Raw genomic sequence first — 17,500 nt, 5'->3', positions numbered from 1 at the left:
ATAAAAATTTCACAGTATACTCCATGGACTTTTGTATAAAAGAACATTCTTAGAGTTTTGGACAAACCATGACCAATGTTTAATTGCTTAAATATTTTTTATGAGCTCATCAGATATATAATATAACATATATCGTAATTAGTCTCTAAGGTGACATTATCACTACAAGATCATGGAGAATCATGGAGAAATCAAGCAGGGGTGTGACCTCTCTTAGTGAAAAAAGATCATGGCAGCCATGATAAGCTTGTGATAACATCTAAATCTTTTACAGTTGAATAAACTTTTTTTCATTTAAGAAACGTCCTTTAGAAGTGAGTTGTATAAGAGTCACAGTGCTGCCTCTCCATTAGCACTGTGTCATATAAGAGCCATTCAGCGTTGGCCTCTGCATTAGTTCCCCACACAAACGATGACTGACTGTCACGAATTTACAACTACGTAACCATGTAAACACATTTTAGGATGGGCCTTTTTTAACTGCAGTGGAACACTCTGGTCCAAAGCTTTAATTATTAGTAAAGGTAGGTCTTCATAATTACTGAGCTGGTCCCCTGGTCAATAAATGCATTAGAGAGGGATGCAGGACGCAACCAATAATAACTCATGTGGCAGGAAACTGATGGAAGGAGGAATCACAGGAGGCTTGCTCTCTGGCTCTGCTCTCTTGGGCCAGCAGAGGTCTCTCTGTGAGGATCGGTGACGTGGATGATGGGGACTTGGAGGGTGGCTGTGTGCGGGGTGTGTGGAAATGAGGTGTTCAGGGACAGTGACGGAGCTGCTGCAGTCTCTCTGTGGGCCTTCAGATTTAGGACAAATCTCCACTCCCTTCGCTTGCCTTGACCTTCGCTATTGTCAGTGCTTCATCTCCAGTCACGGAGCCAGTCTCAGCTGTCAGAATTGTCATCTGCAGCCCTGCTAAGCCTCTTATCGACACTTAGCCTCAAGTGCACGTCTGCGACTTTTCTCATGCAAATTCAGTCTCCCAATTAAAGCATGCAAACTCTGAAAACATCACAAGTGCTGGGGCCTTTCCTCTGGGATCACTTGTCTTTAATGAGGGGTGAAGAGTCTGCAGTGAGTCCTCCAGTCCAGTTGAAACTTAAATGCTGGATAAGGAAATATGGAAATGAAATCCCTGCAGGAAGGACTAACAGCTCAAAAAACCAAACAAAAAAAAAAAACGGGCATTGCAGCTCTCCATTTGAATTGTGCTAAATGATGTACGTAGGGCACATTCTGCAATATTTTAACACATGAAGCGAACAAGGGGGAGCACACTGTAGAGTTTAAGGAAAATTAAACTACACCAATGATGGTATGTGGATCAAAATCGAAAGATACATCGACAATACATGGGGCAGTGGTGGCCTGGCGGTTAAGGAAGCGAGCCCGTAATCAGAAGGTTGCTGGTTTGAATCCCGTTGTGCCACTGAGGTGCCACTGAGCAAAGCACCATCCCCACACACTGCTCCCCGGGCGCCTGTCATGGCTGCCCACTGCTCACTAAGGGTGATGATTAAAAGCAATCACATTTCGTAGTGTGCACCATGTGCTGTGCTGTGCTGCAGTGTATTGTGATGACAATCACTTCACTTTCACTTTCAAAAAATAAACATGTCATGAGACACCGGAAGGAAAACCAGAGCTGAGGTGGACTGGTGGACTCAAAAGCAGAAAATTCAACAGGGGAAAAAAATCTGACATAGAGCACAGTGGTGGCCACAAGAGCCCAGAGGCTCATGGGGCAAGAACCTTCTTGTTTGTGCACATCTAGTTCCAAAGACGCTCAGTTAACATTTTTGCTTAAAAAGGATGGTAGTGGCCTAGTGTTTAACACACTCGTCTATGAACCATAACAAAGTCACAGTTTCAAACCTCACTTACTACCATTGTGTCCATCGAGCAAGACACGAAACCCTGAGTGTCTCTAGGGGGACTGTCCCTGTAATTATGAATAAGGGTGTCAGCTAAATGCCATGAATGTAAATGTAACATTCATTTCAACCCACACCTTCAGATCCCAGAGGAAACCTTTTTCTGTGCTGCCTGTACATAATGAAAATTGCTGACATCCAAAGCAAGAAGCCATGGACCAATAGTAAGAAATTCCCTATAAAACTCACAGCTTATACTAGGGTACTTTCTGGATGTAAGATGCAAGTGGAGATGCTGAGAGGTCTTATGCGTTGTGAGCGCCCCTCGCAGCAGCATGCACAGCTCAACCTTGCCTCGCGCAGAATTGAACCTGTCGCATGCCGCTCTGTGTCAATAAGGCCTCATCACTGTGGTGATGTGGGCGGGGAAGCGGTGGCGGATGGTGTGATAAGGTGGAGTAAACACTTCTCCCATTCCCCCCGTCAGCTGCACGAACCTGGAGCTTTTATAAATATATTGTATATATTTTTGAGGGGACGTACGAAGGACAGCTTGAGATGGGGATGTACAACGAATAAGTTGATCTGAAAAAAACTGAAGTCATCAATGCTCTCTTGCTGGCATCTGACATTTCTTAATTTAAAAATAAAGAAAACATAATTTTTCAACTCAGACAACGTGAAAGAGCACACCAGCATGCTGAATACAGGAGAGCCTGGACCTGGACCATCAAAACTGGATTACAGCATACCTAAACAACTGATAATAAAATGTCTCATCCAGTTTCCATGCTTACGTGACTGTAACTAATGGACTCTTATTACTTGCTAAATGTTACACTTCAGTTCCTAATGTCCATAATGGCCATTCACAGTTTAGGATCCTAAGAAATGTAAGATGCATTCTGTTGAAAAGAATGTTAAAAAAAATAAAAATCCACGAAACCACCAAACCATAAAGAAAAATTAAAAACATTTGTATAAGGCAGGTGTGTAGCTTTAACTGTGCTGAAACTGTAACAATATGAAACTTACCCGTTCTAGCGTTATTTCCTCAAATTCATATTCTATCTCTGTCCCATTCACCTGAAACAGATAAAAAAAAAAACATTTTGGAACATGAAAAAATGTATAAGAATAGCATTTTTATTTAAAATGATTAACCTTGGACCTTTATTTTTTTATTTCCAGTTGGAAACTTTCCTGATACTTTTAAAGAATTATGAAAGATCATTGATTACAGGCCATGACTCTCTTTTCAGATGTACCATAGGACGGCTTTTCTGACAAAAAAACAAACAAGTTAATATCGGGGCGTAGCAGTGTCTCAGATTTAATTGCCTCAACTTGGGCTCCGTGGCACTCTGGGACACGGAAATCGATGTCTATTTACCTGCTCTGCCAGCAGCGCTAATTTATGCCATTCCTCTCCTACAAACCCTCCACACATCCCACCCCTGGCAGCAGAAATGACATTAACACCGCATCCTGCTGCGGAATACTGAAAACCACCACTCATCAGATTGAGCTGAAACTTTAAACAAGGGTCACTAATGATTTTCATTACAGCGCCCCCTCATCATTCTGGATTAAACAATCGCCCACGCACCCCATTAATTCACTTTTAAAGTCAAGCTAAAGGAGAGACGTTGGTCTTCATGTTCACACCAGTTCTAACCCAAGTTCTAAGATAAACAGAGCTATACAAACGAGTAAAAATGGGAATAATCACACATGAAAAATGACAATTAAATAAATCCATAAAACTGGGCAAAAAACTGGCTGATGATTTTTTTTTTTTCCAAATCATTTTTGAAATTTAAAACTCAAAATGGTTGCACTCACTGGCGATTTCGCTGTCTTTAGATAAACTGAAAAATGAATGTCCCGCATGAATGTGCAATCTCTAACAGCATTAACAGCATCTCTAATGTGCAAGACTAACAGAATTAATGAACTAACTAGAACAAACATAAAACTCAGTCTTTCTGAGATGCCACCTGAACAGAAATGCGGCATATGCACAGTGGCCCTGTGGGGATGTGGCTATCGCTTACTGTGGAAACATGTCATGTGGGCGGGGCTGGCAGCCATCTTGAGAATGACATTGCTGTCTCCATATTGTTTTTTTTTTTTTATGCATCGGCTCTCTTGATGACGTGATTGTTCGGAGGCATAAATTAATCAGTGCAGATGAAGCAGGGCCACATCTCGGAAGCTTCATCAGGATCCGGGGGCGAGAGCTCTTCAGAGTGTGCCACGGCCCAATCACGCATACCCTGCGCACCCACCACAGGCGCCCACCACGCTATCACCACTATAATGCTTTAAAGATGCTGAATGTTGCCACAAACACAATCAGATAGATTATGGTAATTAATGAATGAATGCATATGACTAAAAATAGAGTTGAGTTTCGCAGCTCATTAGCAGCATCAGACATGGTAAACGGGAAAGAGGCAAGTTTTACAGTGTGGGGGATGGAGGTTGGAGGTGCTTTGAAGGTCAGTGGGAATGTGGCCTCTCCATTTCCCTGAAGGTGCGCCCTAGATATGACAGTGTGGGTGACATTAGCATTTTAGACCAAATCTGCTTTTCTAATCCAGGCCCAGTGGTGAGGCTGCAAGGAATTAGCTAATTGGCTAAAATGTTGGAAACTCATGATCAACACTCTTGGGTAAGCCCCCCTTATGAAATCACATAAAACCCTTAATATTTACATGGAAATTAACATAACCAAAACTGTTCATACTTTTCCTGCTTGCAAAACAACGAAGACCACTTCTCCACAGAGATTGATCAGTATATATTTTATTGATGAGCTGATTTATAAACTGAAAACTGAAAAATTACACAGCCAAAATTATTAGCCCACCTGACATTTAATGGTCAATAGTGTGGCCTCTCTGTCTTTCCACTGACAGCAGCCTCTCCCTATTGTTCATCACTAGGTTGGCACATGTCTCTTGAGGTTTTACGAAGCCACTCTTCCATGGCAAATCGTTCCAACTCATCCACACTGCGTGGTCATTGACCTTAAGCTGCCACCACAGATTCTCAATGGGATTGAGATCTGGGCTTGGTGAGGGCCACTCCAATTACTCCAGGTTTGCGACCAACCTGGAGGTATTATCAGGAGGCAGGACCTGGGGTGCAATCGCAGGCCCGGAACTGTCTGTGGGGAACTCATGGTCCATCGGGCCGGCGTAATGGTGGTGCATGATGCCGAGGGTCACCGCGGAGCAGGAGGGTTGGAGGGCCAGAAGCTGGACAATAGTCAGATCGAAACGGATCATACCGGGAGAGCGAGGATTGTCCGTGGGGCAGGCAAAGGCAACGTCGCTGGAAGCGTAGGGGTCAAAGATAATCAGGGTCAAATATCCAAAAGCAAGGTCGGGGTCAAAGGCGGTCGGCTTGAGGTTCTGTCAGTCATGAAATTGCTCACAGCACATGGGAAATTAATCGGCGTATGAGTTTGCAGCTAGTGTTTGTATAACTGTCATTTTATAGTTTTTGCCGTCTTCCTTGTGGGTTCCTGGAGTGGCGATTGGTGACAGCCATGACAGGTATGCTTTGGGTCATTATCTTGTTGAAAGACCCAGCAGGGGCCGAAAGTGAGACTTGCAACAGATTTCTTTAAATTATTCTGCTTTCATGACGCCATGAACACGAACAAGGTTCCCAGTGCCTGAACCAGAAAAACAGCCCCACCACCATGTTTAACAGTGGGAACCGTGTTTTTAGGGTTGATGGCCTTCTCCTTCTCCAAACAAAAGCAACATCCCTGTACCTAAAGTACCTAAAGTTTAGTCTTGTCACACAATTCAGCCCAGCAAACTTTATGGAGATGTGTGATTTCATCAAGGGGGCTAATAATTATGACAATAACTGTATTTGAAAGAATGAGACATTGTAACATAAGTGTACCCTAATCAGTGGAAAATATGGGAAATACAACAGGATGATTATGTTGCTGAAATTGGGCCATTTGATATCTGATACTGCTATAATAGAGGAAGTCTCTATTATAGCAGCAGAATCAAATTCAAACAGGAAGGGACTATTAAGAACAAGCTTGAAAGCTCTGATTATGAGACAGGACACACACACATTAGTGATATTTCTACTACTATTTTTTACTACTAGAAAAAAAAGGTGAGTGCTACCATCAGTCCTGTCTCATGCCAACAGTAAAGTCCCACCGAAATCAAACTGTCCACTTAGGAAACAACACTGATTGACAGTCAATTTCACATGCTGTTGTACAAATGGAATAGACAACAGTTCTATGTCATGTGTAAAAGTTCATGTGTCTGACTAGGATCCGTGTAATAGATCAGACCCCCTACATGAAGTAAACAAAACACAGCTGCATAAATTGTATTAATTCATTTAACATGATAAATATTTATAAACTAATCAAAATGATTAATGAGTCCATTCTCATTCATTTTCCTCTTTCCTGTATGAACTGTGGTACAGAATGAAGTCAAACTAATTGAATCATTATTTAAATAAATAAGAGCGCTGGCATAGCCTCTGCACTCTGGGTAGTCTCTCTGGCTAAAAGGATAAGGTTAAGTTAATCTTTCCGTAATATACTAATGTATGATGTCAGACAGGGCAGCATGGGATGGAAAACAATGAACCTAAGCATACTGCTTTTATTTGAACTCCACATGTGCCCTTGTTTGTGTATGCTTGCCATAAAGGATTAAAATGATTGTGTGAAAATGCAATGCGAACCCTGGGGGTGCAGGTACCCAGTAACAGCAGCCAGGCTTTAAAAGGCTGCTCTCTAAAACAGAGAGCAGCATGAGTCATCAGCATCCTATTTCCTGTTAAGTGGCATCATGAGCAAAAAAAAAAAAAAAAAGTCTTTTTAGATTCTGATCTGATTGTGTTTTATGATAAGAGTCTTGTGGACCACAAGTTTTTTTTCCCCCATGCTGGGTCTCCTCCACCTCTCAGGACCGAATATTCCTGTCACCCGATGTATGAGAGTTTATGTATGAGTTTCATCAGGTTTTATCAAGCATGAAAGTGAACAACAATGTACTCAACACATACCTGATATGGCATTTCAACAACCAATAGAGTCATGGAGTCCTATTTTCAAGATATTACTTAAGACATTGTGCACTGGATATGGATATGTCACATTCACTAGTTTGCCAATATTAATGACAGCTGGTGATCTGGTTTGGTAGCAGACATGGTACCAATTTAATAATAAAAAATATCATGTTTTATTTTGAGGAAATAAACAGGTCATTATATTTTTATAATGACAATAATAACAACAGCAGCAGCAAATAGTTATTATTAGTAGTAGTATTATATGATAATTGGCTGGACATTTTGGGTATAACAAAGTTGAAGTTACTTGAAATGTTGAGTCATGAGAACATATTAGAGAGCCTGTCTGGAATTCAATATATTAAGTAAAATGACTTGTGTGATTACATCACCAGGGCGGCACCGACCCACCCTGCTCTTTCCCGGCCAGACCCAGTCAAAACGTGCTAGACCAGACAGGTGCCTGGTGTCTGCTGTGAAAGCGAGACGCTGCCCTGAGCACAATTTAAAACAGTTATTCTGTACAAAATGCAAACTGAAAATTGCTCTGGTTAATATAAATAAATAACCCCAATAAGCTGATTTCAGAGAGATATAGTGTAGGTGTAGCGCCGTAGGCAGGGTCCTCTTCACATGAAAGGCTGTGTGATTAGACCCCTCCTCCTGAATGCCTCTGCTCATGATCAGACCAACGCTGCTGAATTATTCAGTGATGCTACATGCGCAATTTTGTTTTCTGGGCCAGTGACAATAGAGCTGGCATTTTTTAAACAATATTTAAGGAATAATCACACAATGCTGAATCAAAAAAAGTATCCTTAATGAGCAGCTACCAAATTATTTTGTGTTTTGAATGTATTACTCCGAATCATGTGACATTACGGACTTGCTGAATATTTGCTTGAACTGGGTGCGATAAATCTTACTGTATATAAGTGTAGACATATTGATATAGATATAGTAGGCATAGATGGATAAGAATCTTTGTTTCAATAGACTGCAATCTTTCAAATACACCAACATTTCACAAAGAAAGAAGGACAAAGGACTGTGCATGTTAAGATAATAAATGTATGAATATTTAAGAAAAAATAAACTCACGTAGGGTACGGACTCCAGCGTGTCGGTGTTGACTATAATCGGGGCGGGGCTTGCCTGTGAGGAGAGAGATAATGTTGAGAGTTAGTCGGAGATGCACAGTCACCACTGTCCTACTTTCTATTAATGGAAGCTGAGCTCAGCCTGTGTGCTGCTGTGACAGGCCACGTTGGGTGCACTTACACAAGCACGTACATTAAACACACAAACACAACAACATATTCAGATTCTGCAGAAAACAAAACAGTCAGGTAAAGAGGAAAGCGGGTTTGATTATTTATGACCCCATAGAGAGTGTGAGAGTTGGGGGAGGTGAGGAGTGTGAGCGTGATGGGGCAAGTGAAGTCGTACTCGACCCGGTAAGAGCGGTAATGCGGAGTGAGCTCACACACCACTCTACAACAATCTTAACACACAGTAGGACACTGACACACACAGGATCCTGTCTGAACAGTTGGCAGTAGAGACAATAAAACCTCACAATATGAATTATGCAGAAACATATTCTCACAAAATGTGATGCACACTTCCACTTACAAATTAAACACACCTACCTAGTGTGAGAAGCAGTTTTTCTAATCTATTATGTTATAAATTCTTAGTGTCTTACACTCTGTGTTTAGCTGGTTTTGAAGATAAGGTGGATGGGTCACGGCAACACGCACCGATCCTGCATAGCAGTGCAGTGCAGATGCTGCCCGCCGCTGTGCCCCTCTGCGGGTTCCCACAGATCTGGGGCAACTAGCCCTGCCCTGCCAATCTGCAGCATTAAACCCTCAACAACACAACTGATTACTGCACAACACTGAGTTTTTTGATAATGGGTGGCGCTGCGAGGCTTCATGTTCTGTAGGCCATGAGGGAAACTTGTTAATAAAACACTTCTCATTGCGCTCACGTAAGGGCCCGAAGAGATGGGTTTGCCGTCCTGGGTGACAGTGTGACAGCTTCACATCGAGTTGAAGTCACAATCTTCTTCAAAAAGCCCAACTACTGACAGAAATGCTGTCAAAACTCACGCCAAAGTCGACTACAGGCCGCCAACAGCCCAGAGACGGGGATATTTTGTGGTGCTTGGGGAAGTATTTGTTAATGTCCAAACAGACTGCTGGAATTATAGCCCTGATAACCTTTATGAATGTTTGGTTTGCTAGTGTGTGTGTGTGTCCAAAGGTGACAGATCATCTTGTGATGTCCACAAGGGCAATGATGAGATAAGAACATGAAGAGAAACAGAGGAGAAAAGGAAAACTGGGCACACGAATGAGGAAGTAAATTTTTACACAAAATGTCCTCTCCAACACCCGTTTCTGTCTGTAAATTCTGTAGGATTGTAGGGATGGATCATTTCTGGCCTCCAGTTGACCCGCTGTGTCAGATTTCATCAAAACCAGCTCAACTCCAAGACCCGATGCCTGTGCCAGCGCTGGCCGTGACCCCGGGAATTATGGAAGATATCATTCCGCACAGCTCTTCCACCTCTAGCAGAGGGTGAGTGTTCAGCGCAGATGACTGACTTTGAATCGCCTTTTAAGCATCAAGTAGTGCAAACACACACACACACACACACACACAGGTGAGGGAATTAGCATTCTTGGACACTCTGCTGTTGGGGTGCTGATCGATGCCAGCGATTGATATGCTTTCTGCTTACGCTGCACTTCTGCTAATCGCATTAATGGATCTCGGCCCTCGTGAGCAACGGGGGGCCAGCACTGCGGTGGCACGCCGAGTGGCAGGAAGCGAGAGAAATTCATCATGTGCCATCGTGCAACGTGCGCATACTGACACCAGCCATTTTGAAGAGTTCATTAGAGTGGCATACACAGACGTCGACATGGGTGTTACAGATGCCCGGTTACTCACAGACCAGAGAGTGACCGCAGAGACGTGGCCTCCATCTTGGAATTCATTCATTCGGGAAAAAAAGAACAGTGAAAATGATAACATTTGAAGAATTGTTTCACTATCGGTTATAGTATTTTTGGTAGAGACACCAAGTCTTTTGTTGGGACATGGCAACAGAGCCAGATTTTTACAGCTCTGCCAAGATGTTTACAAAGCTCACATTGTTTCAACACGCGTGCAAATATCCTGACGTGCAACATAGCTGCTGATTTACGGTTTTGTCTATACAGTCTTGTATGTAATCAGTGTTAGACACTTTTTAAAACACACCTATCTAGCTATCTGTCTACGTAGTATCGGTCTACCCGCTTGTGTCATGGTTCAGAGTGAGGACGTGTATGGTTTATTTTACAAGTGACAAACAAAAAGCTGCATGAAGGCCATGTAGCAACATGAAGCAAGGCAGGTTCAAAACCAATCTCTCAGGCCACCATCAGAAACGAACAGTAACAAAATCTAGCATGTCACAAAATGTCCTACTATGGAAGTCTGATTATCAGAAACTAAAAAAGTAAACAGATAGTAGAAGAGAAATATGTAATCAAACATCCAAACTGTGCCATTTTAAATTTATTAGAACTCAAACTATAATGTTTTACTTTACATGTCACAATAGTTATTCACTCCCTCTATTACAGTTGTTTTGTGGAATATAATATAATAATTATACAATACATTATTAAATAATGTATATTTCATAATTTCATGTTATTATTTAATACATTTAACACAGCTATAAAAATGATATAACTAGAGCAATAATACTAATATAATTACATCATTTTAGAATTGAACTGGATTGCAATAGATAAAACTGGAGAAGATTTTCATAATGCAATATAAAAAAACCCCAGTGCAATTAAAATCAATAGAACCAATCTTGTGTATGTTCTGCGCTGGTAAGCGCCATTATGTAAATAGACCACTGTGCATGGCATTGGTCAGTTTAAATGACTGACACCTCATTTGAGTTAACAGAGCAAGTTGAAATGAGAGGCAGTCCTGGGATAAATGTACATCATTCACCAATCACAAGGATCCAAAAACAACACAAAGGGCTTCTCTCGTAATATAAATGTACAAAAGCCGAGAATTTATTGTACAGATGGCCTGCCCCAGTCTAAAATGTGTCTACAACATGTTACTTGATTATGGCAATACAACATGCCCCAGATGAAAGCAAGGATGGGAAGGATGCAGCTTGTTGTACAGCCAGTTACCTCACCAAAATAGGGCAGGAATTCCTATCTCTACGTAATTTGACATGACAACAATCATGAAAATAAAATCATGCACGTATTAGTAAAATTATTTTCACACTCATCACCCAGTAATTTTTTTTTGCTTTGTCACCCATTTGTAAGTCATATAAGACCTGTTCATGTCCTGGCAAAGCCGCAATTGCACAATAAAATAAATTACGATTATGAACCAAGCATGGTGGTTCACTGCAGCCTAAGTTAATAGGGTGTTATTAGCCTAGTGGGTAACACACTCGCCTATGAACCAGAAGACCCAGGTTCAAACCCCACTTACTACCATTGTGTCCCTGAGCAAGACACTTAACCCAGCAACTTAGGGTTAAGTGTCTTGCTCAGGGACACAATGGTAGTAAGTGGGGTTTGAACCTGGGTCTTCTGGTTCATAGGCGAGTGTCCAGGGGTGACTGTCCCTGTAACTACTGATTGTAAGTCGCTCTGGATAAGGGCGTCTGATAAATGCTGTACATGTAAATGTAAAGGTAATGGCATTTAGCCAGAATTCACACACAACACACACCTTTTACACACTTTGAAGGCTGGTACAGAATGGAGCCGAGCCTCTGACTTGGGATGAGTGGCATGTCAAGTCTATTTTTCATTAAATGTTCTTTAAGCTCTCACCTTTCTATGCTATGATGCATATTAACATCTTCATGCTTATGTACTAGCAGAAGATCTTGATGGTCTAAATGGTCTCAGATGACTGAATTAGTCTGTTCAGTTGACATCTGTGCAGTAGAATTTGTTTTTTTTTTGGACTATGAATTAGAAATCATTTAAGCACAGAAATAATGGTAGCAGTAGAAGCAAAAAAAAGACTAAATGTGCCCAAGCATGTCAGCTGCCAATCGGACATACCATTATTCACTTACTGAAATAAAACAAGTCTTCTAACATGGCTTCAGAAGCAAACCACACTAAAAAGTGAATAAATATTTGTAATAATAAATACGTTACAGCGCATCTTTCATCTTAATTTGAAATATTTAGTGCCTTTCCGGTTGTCTAGGGCCAGCTTTCCTTGTGTGCATCTTCACCATCAAGCAGGCTGGTGACCCAGTCCATTTGTCCACCCTCTGCCTCCCACAAAACACACAATTAAAAAAAGTGAGCCAGTGTGAGCCAGTGTGGTCATCTCTCATCACAGGAAAACAGAGGAAGTGCACCCGCAAATTGGATTAGTTACAGTGAAGTCAGTAAACCCAGCTTTAATGTGACTTATTTCAACTCACTATTGGCTCCTTACATTCCTATTCTAGGAAGAGATTACTCTTTTTGCAAATCTATTAATTAAGATAAATTCTTATACATAATAAATTGAGAATCAAAAACTATATTATTTTTACCCAGTCTTCTGTTCTCATGACATCAAAATCAAGTTGGTAGTCACCGATTTGAGATTGTTTAAAATGTTCAACCTTGACCACTCACTCACTTTCCATATCTGATTAGTCTTACTCAGGGGCACTGGGCACAGGGTGGGGACGCACCCAGGGTGGGGCTCCAGTTCACAGCAGAGGTGCATTTTTTTGAGGTGCATGGCTTGTTCACAATACACAGAATGTTACCTTACCATTGACCTCTGACCACCAAAATGTACCCAGCCCAAGTGTACTCAGTCTGAAGAAATATCAGAATATATTCCTGAGATTCTGTGTTTAAAAGTATGTATGATCAATAACCAAAATTAACCATAAACAGACTTTCATTGCAAAGATGTGAGTGCTTTGTTACACAGATCCCTGGATTGATCTAAATGTATCAAAGACCTTAACAAAATTATGAGTCTGTGTCTCTTGTTATTATTACATATAATTAGATTTTACATTTAGAACTGCACACTAAATAAAACCTAGCAGTAGGTACAGTATTTAAGTACAACGGTAGTACAGCTAACCTCAACATTCACACTGGCACTACTTTAGAACTCGTTTGCTAGGCATCCTCAAGATGTACATGAATATATAAAAAAGGAAAGAACTGCTTGCTGGTTGTCTGTAGTTGTCTTGATGATAAGAAACTACCCTTTTTGTTGATGTAAAAACAGAACCCTTAGTGAGGCGGCATGGAGAAATAAGAAAGTGATCTACCGCCTTCAGTAGCCCAATTTCATTGAGCAGGACTCCAGAATGTAGCTTTGTGGAGTTATTTATTTAACCAAATTGATCTATATATAGATGTATGGTCTCAGAATTACATCATACTTATGTATCTCAACACACATTGGATGCACCCTCCTTCTAAGTACAATTCATTGTAGATTCTTTATATTATATGTTAAGAAATTAAGAAGAATGGGATAGATGGGCTGGTTGTGCTCTTTTGGCAGCACGGAGACATGAAAACCCATAAAAAAATTTAAAAAGTCAATTTTCAAACACAGCAGTTTCATCAGACTAAGCCGGCAGCTAAATCAGTGATGGTGAGAGGAGCGGTGGGCCGACACCGGTTAGAACATAACACCCTCATTTAACCCAGGAGGAAACATTCTGAGGGAAGAAGCTGTCAAAACCCTTCAGGCTTGGCCGCGCGGATCAATTTGGGTCAGAAATTCCTGTGGACAAGCTCAAATGCCTTTTCGGGGCAGTGGTGGCCTAGTGGTTAAGGAAGCGGCCCCGTAATCAGAAGGTTGCTGGTTCGAATCCCGATCTGCCAAGGTGCCACTGAGGTGCCACTGAGCAAAGCACCGTCCCCACACACTGCTCCCCGGGTGCCTGTCATGGCTGCCCACTGCATTTAACCCATCACCCTGAGTGAGTAGAGGACAAATTTCACTGTGTGCACTGTGTGCTGTGCTGCTGTGTATCACGTGTGACAATCACTTCACTTTCACGTTCACTTTCATGACTAAATCGCTCGGTACTATAAGATGGCTGGAATAAAGTTTCTGTGAGAGCCTCTTTAGTTGCTCCTTTAAGTACTGATACAGATACGCTGGGAGGCATTTGATCCTACAGGTCTCCCAACAGGTGAGGATCAGAGGGACGTTTTGAGTGAAATATATAAAATTGATGAAATCAGTCAATTGGTTCAGAGCCTACCTAGTTCCTAAAAAAACATTAAATAATGTTGCCTGAAGATCCCCAATTTTATGCTGTATTTCACTCTCTCACATGCTTACATTTAAATTTTTCAACTTAAACAAACATACCTTATAGACAAAAAGAATATGAGCAACCATATAAGCTCAATGCAATTTCTCTGCACATTTGGATAAAACGATTTAAGAAAACCGTTAAAAGATTTAAAAACGTGTTGATGGTTAATGCCATACCTGCAACCACCATGTCATTATTCCCATGCCCAACCAATAGAGAAGCAAGAAGAATGATTCCAAACCAATTCATTACGTGATGAGCAGAAAAATGGCTTGTGCTGCCAGCCAACGCTCTATAAGAGTGAACCCTATTAGAACAAATCTTGCTGCTACCACTAGAGACCGAAGTTGTAATTAGAATGTCACTCTTTATTAGAACAAATATAAAATAGGAGAATTGCATAATTTCTGGCAAGTTAATGAGTAGACATGGCTTCTCAAAATGTTACTTCAATCATTTTCTTATCAATATAGTTACAGAAATAAAGAATGATCAACACGTGCCCAGGCCCTCTAACTCTCCTTTGGTGAATCTGTGCCACTGACAAGACAGACGCTGTGTGTCTGATTCAACAGGGAGGCCCATTCTTCACAGAGGTTAATTATGTGTTACGAACCGCAGTGCACTATTTAATTACAACTCTCTGTCTGTTATGAATAGGAATCAGTCTGGCTGTGGGAATTATACACCATGCTGGCAATCCTGGAGACAATATTACAACCCATATTTCATTAGTGGGAGTCTCCCCACTGTCAGCCGCTGAGCATGGAACTGCTGCTTGCCTAATGTGAACAGCACATATCTGCTAAATCTGATCAGATAAAAGGATTTAATACCAGTCTGTCTGGCCAAAACATTAAATGCACTGAATAACACTGTTACCTGGTTGAAAATTGGGGTTAAAATATATTATATAATTATCATATATATAATATATTATGATTAGAATTTGATGCTAGATGTGCTAGATGTGTAACAGGTCTTGTGGGGTGTTCCAAGTATGTTGTGCTCTGGAATTGGACGTCCAGAGCTAGAGCCATCTAGTCTGATCCCACAGAAGAGCCACAGAAAGTTAAAGCTGTAGCATGGAGTAATAGGATAACTACGATGGGCCAGATGGGTCAACATAAATGCAAATGCCGCAACACGAATGAAATACTAAAAAAGAAGTTACGCACACCGGAAATGAGGCTCATTACTGTAAGTAAGTGACCATTCATTAATGAGCGATGTGAAGTGATTATGTAAGGGATAATGGACACTGCGTTCATATATCCAATATTTTCAAAAATGTTTTTTGCATTTGTGTTGACCCTTCTGGGCCACAGTAGAAAACCCTGTTACCAGCAACCCACAGATTGTTGTGGACCACTACACCCACTCATGTGTAATTCCACTCTGGGAGAATATAGCATACGGCTGTTGTGAGGGCTGATCCAAATAGAGAACGTGAACACATTTCCATTATTTTCAATGAAGCCATGCAGCAACATGGGAGGGACGAACTCCCAGTGCACCCTCGAAAACCCTCTAATCATGATAAAAGGATTTCAACAAGAAGCGACCAGTTAAGCAGGTGATTTGTACCTGTTTCAATACGAACATACACACTGCAGGGCAGGTGGTATTAATGCTGTGGCTGACCGGAGCGTTCCAATGAACGACTGACGTTCTGATTAATACCCGATTGATTGAGGTGGGCAAATTTGACAGATGGGGTTAAGCAGGCTTTTCTACACCAGCATTTTCTGAAACGAGTAAAAAGAAAAGTTCAGCGACTGCTCCACTTCCTCTGCTCAATAATTCAGGACACAAACTATGTTTAGAGCAAAGCTTGGCAATCAATAATTTACATCTGTTCATTCACACGGCGAAAAAAGAAATCTCAACACCACAGGCAGAGATGTGCGCAGCTGAGGAACGAGCTGAGGAGAAGCTGGTTTTGCCGACTTTTTCTCTGTGTTTGGGTGCATACGAGGATGTGTTGAGCACAGACCGCAGCTCAGCTGCAGGTATTCAAACGGCCAACAGTGCAACATCATGCCTGAGAAGGAACTGCGTCGTGGCAGCCGCACTGTCCCCCGCGCTTTCCACACAAGCGGCCATAATGGTGCAGTTTAAATGCGGAGAGCGACACACGAGTGCAATGCCAAAGTGCAAGAGGCAATCAGTGTGTGTGTGTGTGTGTGTGTGTGTGTGTGTGTGAGAGAGAGAGTAAACTGCCAAGTGCTCGGCCCAGCTGAGCGGAGCAGGGCTCTGATGTGCTGCGCCGGGGCTGTGGACTGGCCTCATTTTCACCAGTTTGCTCCCCTCCATCTCTCCCTCTGCACCTGATCTCCTCCCCAGCCCCCTGAGCCCCTGTCCTCACCCCGTTTCCCACAATCCCCCGCACTTCTCCGCCCGCCTGGCCAGGTCCCATCTACTGTGCTCAACTCTCCATTCGTACCGTGGAGACCTTTGTACAGAGGTTATGGCTTCAGAGCACGTCAAGCATGTCTTTTTTTTCCGCGAGGGAGCCTGGCTTTCGGATTTCAGGTTTCAGGAAAAGAAAAGTGTAAAGAGTTTACTGAGGTCACACCCCGTCAGCCAGGATCGTCCCCCGAAGATGCCACCCCGCAGCTCAGTAGACGAAGAGGAGAAGCATGCACGCCAGGTCTGCACTCGCTCCCTACTTTACCTGGTAGGGGTCCTGCCAGCCGTGCTGACAGTCGCACTCCGCCCACAGGTCGCAGCTGGCCCCCCTTGCTGCGAGAGCACGGCGCCGCGGCCGGGGCTCCTCCACGAGCTCTCCGAGCGAGACGTCGTCAGCTTGGCGCGCTGCCGGGGCAGGGTGGACATGGACGGCCACTGCAGGAGCACTGCGCGGGCTCAGCCGCCCCTGCCGCCCGTCTCCGCGCAGCAGCTCTGCTGTTTTGTTCAGATGGGCGGTCATCATCCCCCCACCCCGTCCCCGTCCTCCCTCTGCCGTCCGTCCGGGGAAGAAGCAGATGTGGCGAGGCGGGTCGTGCGTCCGGGCCAAGGAAGAGCCCGTCAGGGTCTGAGAGTCAGAGCCAGCAGCAGCCGCAGCGCCGCCGGTAGTCAGAGAGCGTGCGAGAGAGAGAAAGAGAGAGAGGGAGAGAGAGAGGGGAGAGAGAGAGAGAGGGAGAGACAGAGAGGGGGAGAGAGAGAGAGAGAGAGA

The 17,500-nt window shown here is 42.7% G+C and overlaps 1 protein-coding gene across 1 annotated transcript in view; it reads right to left on the bottom strand.

Moving 5' to 3' along the window:
- Positions 1–17,254, bottom strand: part of LOC114779779 (disks large homolog 2-like) — a 26,956-nt gene extending 9,702 nt beyond the window's left edge. Inside the window, exons 1-3 of the mRNA XM_028967531.1 lie at positions 17,000–17,254; positions 8,058–8,111; positions 2,913–2,963 (exon numbers count right to left, since the gene is read on the bottom strand). Of these exons, the coding sequence (XP_028823364.1) occupies positions 2,913–2,963; positions 8,058–8,111; positions 17,000–17,254 (360 nt within the window). The remainder of the gene's footprint in view (positions 1–2,912; positions 2,964–8,057; positions 8,112–16,999) is intronic.
- Positions 17,255–17,500: the final 246 nt, after the last annotated feature.

This window comes from Denticeps clupeoides, unplaced genomic scaffold, assembly GCF_900700375.1.
Source record: "Denticeps clupeoides unplaced genomic scaffold, fDenClu1.1, whole genome shotgun sequence".
In the NCBI taxonomy this organism is placed as follows: Eukaryota; Metazoa; Chordata; class Actinopteri; order Clupeiformes; family Denticipitidae; genus Denticeps; species Denticeps clupeoides.
Note: the sequence above shows the minus strand (reverse complement) of the source record. Positions and strands in the feature narration are given on the sequence as shown.